General features: G+C 34.8%; 2 protein-coding genes across 2 annotated transcripts; both read left to right on the top strand.

Moving 5' to 3' along the window:
* The first annotated feature begins 628 nt into the window (after window positions 1-628).
* LOC116525292 (olfactory receptor 51A4) lies at window positions 629-1570 on the top strand. Its single transcript, XM_032241093.1, has one exon. It carries the CDS (start codon window positions 629-631, stop codon window positions 1568-1570), a length of 942 nt encoding a protein of 313 aa, XP_032096984.1.
* Window positions 1571-9566: 7996 nt separating this feature from the next.
* On the top strand, window positions 9567-10508 carry LOC116525291 (olfactory receptor 51A4-like). Its single transcript, XM_032241091.1, is given in 1 exon segment — window positions 9567-10508. A coding segment is annotated over 1 exon segment (942 nt).
* Window positions 10509-10743: the final 235 nt, after the last annotated feature.

The raw sequence follows: 10743 nt of genomic DNA, 5'->3' as shown, positions 1-10743 counted from the left end.
CTAATTTTCAGAAAAGATCCAGCTTGGCTGCAATCTCCAGAGATCTCTGTGATCCCATAGGCAGTGGCTAGGTAAAAAGAAATAAAAGGAGTCTTTTGTGGCAAACAAATTCAACAGTACCTGGGGTTTGTATATCAAGATTCTTTAGATTTTATCAAAAGTGCCCACCCACATATCCACTCACTGGTAAGTACCCGATATTCTCATTTGTTTGGCTTTCACTTGAACTCCACTATTGGCAATTAATCACACAGAACTGAGGATCAGAACATAGATCAGAAAGCAATAATTAGTTGAGGAATCCAGTTAATTGACTAGGATTTACTAATATTTTACAGGAAAAATACAATCAGATGCATAACTAACTGCAAAATTTAAACCTGGATTCTTCCATAGAAAAAACATGTCCAGTAATAATTTCCCAATGTATTATATAGACAGTTTCTAGCCTAAAGCAATATTCTTCTTTCTTCCTTATGATACACACATAAATGCTTTGTTCTGTCAAAAGAACACTAAAAGCAGTCACAAATTTTACACTGCTTTTCTTTCTACTAAATTTTCAGATATTCTTATTTTGCTAACATATACTCTTGTATGTTTCATTGCAGATCCCTATGAATGTATCATGTCCATTATCAACACATCATACGTTGAAATCACCACCTTCTTCTTGGTTGGGATGCCAGGGCTAGAATATGCACACACCTGGATCTCTATCCCCATCTGCAGCGTGTATCTTATTGCTATTCTAGGAAATTGCACAGTTCTTTTTATCATCAGGACAGAGCCCTCTTTGCATGAGCCCATGTACTATTTTCTTTGCATGTTGGCTATGTCAGACTTGGGTTTGTCTTTATCTTCTCTACCCACCATGTTAAGGATCTTCCTGTTCAATGCTCCAGAAATTTCTTCCAATGCCTACTTTGCTCAGGAGTTCTTCATTCATGGGTTCTCAGTACTAGAGTCCTCAGTCCTCCTGATCATGTCATTTGACAGATTCCTAGCCATCCACAACCCTCTGAGATACAGCTCAATCCTCACAACTGTCAGAGTTGCCCAAATAGGAATAGTATTCTCCTTGAAGAGCATGCTCCTGGTTCTTCCCTTCCCTTTCACTTTAAGAAGCTTGAGATATTGTAAGAAAAACCGATTATCCCATTCCTACTGTCTCCACCAGGATGTCATGAAGTTGGCCTGCTCTGACAACCGAATTGATGTCATCTATGGCTTTTTTGGAGCACTCTGTGTTATGGTAGACTTTATTCTCATTGTTGTGTCCTACATCCTGATCCTCAAGACTGTACTGGGAATTGCATCCAAAAAGGAGCAGCTTAAGACTCTCAATACTTGTGTTTCACACATCTGTGCAGTGATCATCTTCTACCTGCCCATCATCAACCTGGCCGTTGTCCATCGCTTTGCCCAGCATGTCTCTCCCCTCATTAATGTTCTCATGGCAAATGTTCTGTTACTTGTACCTCCACTGATGAACCCAATTGTTTATTGTGCAAAAACTAAACAGATTAGAGTGAGAGTTGTAGCAAAATTATGTCAACGGCAGCTATAACTGACATATGTGATAGATAACAGGGAGACGTCTAGTAAGATATTTAAGTTATATGTGAGAAAAAGTAATATTTGACACAAAGAATTATCAACACTTATTTTTTTTTATTGTAGACTTATTCACTCTGGATACTGAGAATGGGAATCGAAGTAGAAACAGGAAATACGTTGCCTGATGTCCCCATTTCATTTAACTAGAATAAAAATAAATGTCTTATGATAGCAGCTCTGATACAAGCAACACATTACAACCAAGACAGAAAAGTGACAATTTTTATTGTTCTGGCAGAAGTTGGATCCTCATTATTTACATTCAATCTCTCTATACCAAGTTCTTTAAATGCTAGACCTAATTGTATATTAATTCTGACTCTTAGTCCATTTTAATCACCTTAGTACATCACCATCTTTTTTTTTTTTAATTTCAGCTTTTATATTTGATTTGGGTTGGATTTTTACATGGGTATACTGGACCCAGGTAGTGAGCATAGTACCCAACAAATAGTCTTTCAGTCCAATCCCCGCTCTGTCACTTCCCAGCCCTGATAGTCTGCAGTCACCAGCATTACTTCATTAAAATATTGCTATGTTTCATGCCTTATAACTGATTTGCTATGCAAGGCAAGAGTTATCTAAAAGGCAATTGAATGTATAAGTGCCTCTTTTAAATTTAAATTCTTATTTCTTTAGAAATAAAATTAAATCAGTGAAGAATATATTCTGGTTTTGATTTTTTTTTTGAAGAAGAAGAAGAAGTCTGGCTCTGTTGCCCAGGCTGGAGTGAAGTAGTAAGATCTTGGCTCACTGCAACCTCCACCTCACTAGTTAAAGGACTCACTTGCCTCTCAGTCTCCTGAGTAGCTGGGATTAAAGGTGTGTGTCACCACATCCAACTAATTTCTATATTGTTTGCAGAGACAGGCTTTTGCCATGTTGGCAAGGCTGGTATCAAACTCCTGACTTAAAGTGATCAACCCACCTGAGCCTCCCAAAGTGCTGACATTACAGGTATGAGCCACCGTGCCCTGCCAAGGAACATCTTCTAAGTCTCTACATGGGCTGGACCCTTTCTAATTCTTTGACATCATGAGATACTCATGAATCTCCAGCTACATTAACCTACTGAACAGTTTTTGAATTTTCAGAGCTTTTTGTGTTCTGTGAGTTTTCACATCAGACCTCTTTTGTTAAAAGGCTCTTGACACCAATTTTGTATAATCCATTTATAATTTTTTTCTTTAAATTTTGGCTTAATTTCATCATAGATTACCTGGCCCAAGTTTGTATTATGACTCTCTCTTTTATCTCTCTTATTACTTTTTTAATCTTTATTATACTTCATATTTGCAATTATAGGTATATTTTATGCTTATTTCATTTCTTTCTCCTTCTTGAATAAAGTGTACTATGAGTGATTGCAGAGACCAATCTATTTTCTTTATTTTTTTCCTAAATAATGTCTAGGACATTTCCGATGAAATGTAGATTTCGATAAATAATTCCTAATGAATGAATTTAAAAATAAAACTATGTTTGTGGAAAAAGTTGTTCGCTGAAGAGTTCAGTAATATTTCTTCGAGGTAGAATATCATTTTTCTTTAATTGTGTATTTCAAATGTAGGCATATCATTGATGCTGAAAATTTTTAAAACAAAAAAAGAAAGATACGGTGGAAGGAGAAATTTATTGCTTTGGATTTGTGGCTGAAAATAGTCCAAATTTCCTTTCTAATATGACCTGAAAATCTTGCATATTGTGCAAAACACTTTAGCCCTTTCATTTTACCCACTGATTGAATCCAGTCATTTCCATTACCACATAGTTCATGTCTCTCCTACATTTCATCCTCCGGTAAATGAAGAAACACCTTCCAGGAGTGTCAAATGCTTACAAAGTTTAATAGATACAAGCATTGCTTTTAAACCTCTAATAAATGCACAATGTGCTTCCAGATACTTTTAGGCATTTCAAAAATTTGTTTTTCACCGTGTCCCAGCTTTTTATTAAGTGCTTTTTCTATTCTTTTAGTTGAAGAGATTGAGGCTCTGAGAGTTTGATTTAATCAAAGTCACACAGAGAGGAAGTCAAAAGCTGGGATTCAAACCTCATCTCTGATACTCCAGGATAGTATTATACTGAGTACATTTTAGTTTTTAAATTCAGAATTACATATGTTTTCACAAACTTTTCCTAATATAGAAAATCTTATCATCAGATCAGGGCAAGAACTGTTTCTGTGGTTGAGGTGCATAACTATATCCATCTGCCTTTTCCAAAACCTTACAAATACAGGCATGGGGTTGGGGTTGTGGTACAACAAAGCAGTAGTTAACGTGTTTTATTAATTGAAAGAAACAGAAGCTCATATTCTCCCGGTGTGAGGATAGGTAGGCCAATATGAAGACTTCATTTTTACTAACAAGATGAGTAGCGATTTAATCTTATTCTTTCATGACATCGTACATAGATGTCACTTACAAGAGTCTCAAAGATAATCTATATGTTAGGGTTTTTTGACAGTCTTAATAAAATAAAATGAAAAAGAAACTAAAGATACATAAATACCACTGAGGAGGTGATGATTTATTGTCAACGTAATGATTTTCACTTAGTCCTGAAATGAAGAAGTTTGCAAACAACAGCAAACCCAATATTATCTTAAAGAAATGAAAATATTCTGAGGTTAAATATCATAATGGCTGACAGATATGAAATAAACATTGTAGGAACCTTGGGAGCTACAGCACACTTAAGGTCTGGAAAGACATTGTTATCACCACTAATTTATATGCTTCATCTCTCTATTTTGTTTCTACAAGTATTTTGAACAAAGCTTACCCACGTAATTTGCTAAAGGTTAGGTGTACAAATAGGCAATAAAGCACTTTCTATCTCTCAATGAACAGAAGAGAGAGAACTGTCATTCTCAGATCCACTTATAAGAAAAATGTTTTTATAGCTTCCTTACATTTTAAGCAGAATTGATCGGTATACCAAGGATAAGAACTTAATGTGACTGGCATAATTGGCTCATATGCCAATCCCTGTGCCACAACCCCTATCACTATCACAGTGACTGTGATATATAAAAATGGACATTCTTTTTCCAGAAAGTTTGCAGAAATGGTATCACACAGGAATAAACAACACAAATATAAATAATTTTTTTTTAAAAAGCAAACCTGTATTTATCTACTTGAACAGCCAAGAATGGCAGAATGACTTCAGTGAGAAACAATAACAACAAAAATATTATTTACAAAAAATGATCACTAGATGATATATAAGAAATCAGTTTATGTAATAGACTGTAGAGATTTCACTGGTAGCACTTAAAAAAGCATATGTCATTCTACTACACCAGTGATTAAGTAGCAATATACCTGGCAGTAATTGTGACTACTGGAGAAATCAAGCCATCAAAGACAGGCAGGTACTAAGAAATATGCCATATGAACTAATAACATTTATTCTGGAGCCAAGAAAATGTGACTTTTCAATCTTGGTAAGGCAATAGAATCACTCAGGGAGCTTTTGAAAGTTGAGATATTCAGGTTAACCTCATGGTCAGCTAAATCAAAATACACAGTTCAGTTTTACCTATTCACAAGTTGATGAGTATTAGAATTGTTTTCAAATGTAGGCTTTTATGATAAAGTTCCTATAGACATTCTTAAAATGTGTTTGCTTGAAACAAGAGCTACATAGAAACAGCATTTTAAGTTATAGTGTAGGTATTTATCTACCTATAAAGGACAATGGCATACTTTATCACCAAAGAACTTGAAATGATTTACACACCTAATAGCCAAGTGTAAGCATTCTAGCTCTCCACGTGTTCACCAAAATTTGGGACTGTTAATCTTTTTAATGTTAGCCATTCTAATGTGTTTGCTATAGTATCTCATTGTGATATTAATTTGCATTTTCCCAAATGCAAAATGAACAATGCCAGTCAAGTGCACTGCCTATATTTTACTGAACTTTACTTACTCATTTGCAGTCCTTTACATATCAGTTGTCAGACATATATACATAATGAGAATATTTATTTTTTGATGAGAACATTATAAATTTATTCTTAGAAATATTGAAATACAAAGTATCCAATTTTTAGCTATATTCAGCATGATGTGCTATTGTTCTAAAAAAATCCAATTGATTCTTCTTATCTAACTTCTTACCTTTTGACTATCATCTCCCCACTCCCCCTATCTCCATCATCTGGTAGTCATTATGCTACTTTCTGCTTCTGTTACTTCAATTGTTTCAGGTTCCACACACATATAGGTGAGAACATGCAGTGTTTAACTCTCTGTGCCTGGCTTATTTTATTTAACATAACGTTCTCCAGCACCATCCATGTTGTAGCAAATGACAGAATTTCTTTGTTTTTTAGGGCTGAACAATATTTCATACGATGATATTATTTATTCATCGTATGAATGGTTGGTCTTTCCATATAAATGCTTTCCATTAATTAATTCTGATTATGTAATTCTTTTTTCCTGGATTGTGGCCATGGTTATCCCAAGATCATGAAAATATTATTACAATTTTCATGAAAATATCATTACAATTTTTCATGATCCTGGGATAACCATGGCCACAATCCAGGTAAAAAGAATTCAATAATCAGAATTAATCAATAGAAAGCATTTAGCAATCCCATTACTGAGTATATATCCAAAGAATTATAAATCGTTCTATTATAAAGACACATGCACATGTATGTTCATTGAGGCACTGTTTAGCAAAGACCTGGAACCAACCCAAATGCCCATCATTGATAGACTGGACAAGGAAAATGTGACACATATACACCATACTATGCAGCCATAGAAAACGGTGACTTTATGTCCTTTGTAGGAACATGGATGAATCTGGAAACCATCATTCTCAGCAAACTGACACAAGAATGGAAAATCAGACACCACATGTTTTCACTTATAGGCAGGTGTTGAACAATGAGAACCTGTGGACATAAGGAGGGGAGCATCACACACTGGAGTCTGTTAGGGGGGACTAGGGAGGAACAGCGAAGGGTAAGGAGGTTGGGGAGGGGTAACATGGGGAGAAATGCCAGATATAGGTGATAGGGGGATGGAGGCAGCAAACTACATTACCATGTATGTACAATGCAACAATTCTGCATGATCTGCACGTGTACCCCAGAATCTATATGTATATAGATTATATATATATACTATTATTATAATTTTTCTAAAAGATTTTTTGTTTTACCTTCAATACGCCTTTTATCCAACTCAAGTAAATGTTTTGATAAAACTCAATATTTCTTTCTTTCTACTTGCATTTAAATTGCTCTATTTATTGTAAATACCACCTATTCCTTATTTAATTGTGTCACTGTCATAAATCAAGTGAACCTCTATTTATGTATAAATGTCTGAAATATGTTATATTCCATTAGCATATTTGTCTCTTCTTGTGTCAATACCACAAAGCTTAACAAATGTAGCTTTAGAGTTAGTCTTGAAATCTAATGGTTTAATTTTTTTTTACTTCTCTGACCTAATATAGGTCTTTTACATCTCCATATAAATTTTTAAATCAACTTATCAATTTTAACAATTAAAACCTATAAATCAACTGATTTGTAGCATTTTATTTCTTACAAGAAAAATACTTCAAATCTCTAGGATGAAATATTAATAATTGCATATGCATGCCTCATTGTATTACAGTTATAACATTATAAATATTAATATTCTCTATACACAAACAGCACTTTCAAAATATATTATGAAAATTAAGTATGAAAATCAATACTAGATTATAATGTAAAAATTTTTATGAACACTTTTTACAATTGCTAAAGCCTGTTCTTTTATTTCATAGCAGGTATAGAAAAATGGGAAAGATAATAATCATAATGGTTAAGAAAGATGCCAGTTTTAAAAATACATCATTTATTCATTCAACAAACATTTAATAAGCTAGTATATGCCATCCACCATGCTAGTAATGTGCTACCTGTCTTACTGCAGCTTACTTTACACTGTCATGGAACAAGTTGACTTGGTCCACAAAGTTGAACATTGAGCCAATGAACACATGAACATTGATCCAATGAACACAGGACCCAACCAAAGCAATTTCACACACACACACATACACATTCTGCTGTCTCTTCAATAAGAAGTACTTGGAGAAATCTCAGAGAAAAAGCAAAGAGGAAGGATAGAATTCTTGACAACATAACCAAATGGGGCTTAATTATAATTGCGAGGCAAATAGGCAATTGGCAATTAAGAAGTAACCATCACATAGTTTAAAATAATTTATGGGAAGATTATGGTAATACTTTCTTATGTTTCCACCCTTTAGTCAATAAATATTAACATCCATCCAACGACTATTTACTAATAGGAGAGAGTATACAGTTTTCTTCTCCTCAAAAGCCTTCTCCTTAGGATCTCTGTGCTAGCATGATTTTCGTTGTAAAGATTTCCAACTGTAGAACTAAAAGTTTTATTTTACCCCCTAGAATCTACTAGTATTCTGTTAAGAATGCTAAAAATAATACACAATTCCAGCTGTACATGCAGTTCATAATGCCTTAAATATTGCTTAGCAATCTGATAGCATACTATACACTTAATTATCAGGAACATAACAGACCTGAGTTCCTATTTTACCTCTACTCTGCAACCCTTCTGTGATCTTACACCCCTCCTGTGACTACTTGATCTCCTTGAGAAAAATTTGCTTCATCAGTAAAATGAAGATAAAGATATAACTTGATAATCTCATTCAAAAAAATTCAGATTTCAATATCATTATGTGGTAATGGAACTCATTAAATAAACAATTTAATTGTAAGAAATATTGGTCATTATTTTGTTCAAAATGTAAGAAAAGGAGCTCAGATTTTTGGCTTGCACATTCTTAAAGGCTTATTACTGTAATAGGTCCCTTAAAAAGGATAGATTTGGGAAGGGAGAAAAACTTAAGTTGGGCAAGTTGGTTTTAAAGGATATTTAGTTAGTAATGTCTAATGGGTCTGGGGAGATGGATCCAGGATTCTGGAATAAAATCTACGATAAAACATTGTGTCCTAGGATGTTTGTCCTGCAAGACTTCCTTGAATTCAGAATCAACCCGTAGCATCTCTGCTTAGACTTGGCCTTGTGCAGAAAAGTAATACACAAGCCAATTATCCATCAGAAATATTCAAGTGAGATTTTGCAGAGAATTTACCATGTTTCTCTAATACCTAGAAATTAGGACCTCTTGCCAACAAAATAGTCTCTTGTTACAGGTGTTACTAGATGTTTTAGTTTCCTTGGTATCAACTGTCTCTGTAAATATACTGTATCTGCAAATGTTTATTCTTATTTTCAGAAAAGATCTAGCCTTGCTGCAATCCCCAGAGAACTCAGCAGTCCCAGAGCCAATGGTGAGGTAATAAGCAACAGGCAAGCCATTATATATAAGAGAAGTCTTTTGTGGCAGACAAATTCAACAATACTGTGGGTTTGTACATCAGAATTCTTTAGTTTTTAATCAAAGGTGCCTATATCCACTCACTGGTGAGTACCCATATATTCTCATTTTTTTGGGTTTCATTTGAATTCTATTATTGGCAATTAATCACATAGAACTGAAGTTCAGAACATAGATCTGAAAGCAAGAATTAGTAGAGGATTCCAGTTAATTGACTAGGGCTTATTAATATTTTACAGGAAAAATACAATCAGATGCATGTATAAATGCAAAATTTAAATCTGGCTTCTCTATAGAAAGACATCCACAAATAATTTTTCCAATGTATTATATAGGCAGATTCTAGAATAGAGTAACATCCATTTCTCTTCAATGTGACAGCCATATAAATGCTTTGTTTTGTCAAAGGAAAGCTGAAAGAAGTCACAAATTTTAACACTGCTTTTCTTTCTGCTAAATTTTCAGATATTCCTATTTTTTCAAAACAAGCTTCTGTATATTTCATTGCAGAGCCCTATGAATGTATCATGTCCATTATCAACACATCATACGTTGAAATCACCACCTTCTTCTTGGTTGGGATGCCAGGGCTAGAATATGCACACACCTGGATCTCTATCCCCATCTGCAGCGTGTATCTTATTGCTATTCTAGGAAATTGCACCATTCTTTTGATCATCAAGACAGAGCCCTCTTTGCATGAGCCCATGTACTATTTTCTTTGCATGTTGGCTATGTCAGACTTGGGTTTGTCTTTATCTTCTCTACCCACCATGTTAAGGATCTTCCTGTTCAATGCTCCAGAAATTTCTTCCAATGCCTGCTTTGCTCAGGAGTTCTTCATTCATGGATTCTCAGCATTGGAGTCCTCAGACCTCCTGATCATGTCATTTGACAGATTCCTAGCCATCCACAACCCTCTGAGATACAGCTCAATCCTCACAACTGTCAGAGTTGCCCAAATATGAATAGTATTCTCCTTGAAGAGCATGCTCCTGGTTCTTCCCTTCCCTTTCACTTTAAGAAGCTTGAGATATTGTAAGAAAAACAAATTATCCCATTCCTACTGTCTCCACCAGGATGTCATGAAGTTGGCCTGCTCTGACAACCGAATTGATATAATCTATGGCTTTTTTGGAGCACTCTGTGTTATGGTAGACTTTATTCTCATTGTTGTGTCTTACATCCTGATCCTCAAGACTGTACTGGGAATTGCATCCAAAAAGGAGCAGCTTAAGACTCTCAATACTTGTGTTTCACACATCTGTGCAGTGATCATCTTCTACCTGCCCATCATCAGCCTGGCCGTTGTCCATCGCTTTGCCCAGCATGCCTCTCCCCTCATTAATGTTCTCATGGCAAATGTTCTGTTACTTGTACCTCCACTGATGAACCCAATTGTTTATTGTGCAAAAACTAAACAGATTAGAGTGAGAGTTGTAGCAAAATTGTGTCAACGGCAGCTATAACTGACATATGTGATAGAAAACAAGGAGACGTCTGGTAAGATATTTAAGATAAATGTGAGAAAAAATAATATTTGACACCAAGAATTATCAACACTTATTTTTTTTATTGTAGACTTATTCACTCTGGATACTGAGAATGGGAATCGAAGTAGAAACAGGAAATACGTTGCCTGATGTCCCCATTTCAGTTAACTAGAATAAAAATAAATGTCTTATGATAGCAGCTCTGATACAA

Source organism: Sapajus apella, unplaced genomic scaffold (genome assembly GCF_009761245.1).
Source record: "Sapajus apella isolate SASKATOON/1434 unplaced genomic scaffold, GSC_monkey_1.0 scaffold47, whole genome shotgun sequence".
In the NCBI taxonomy this organism is placed as follows: Eukaryota; Metazoa; Chordata; class Mammalia; order Primates; family Cebidae; genus Sapajus; species Sapajus apella.
The sequence above is the reverse complement of the archived record's forward strand: the minus strand, read 5'-3'. Positions and strand labels throughout refer to the sequence as shown.

Excerpts from the sequence above, each read along its gene's own strand:
- LOC116525292 (XM_032241093.1), top strand. The coding sequence starts at position 629 with ATGTCCATTATCAACACATCATACGTTGAAATCACCACCTTCTTCTTG.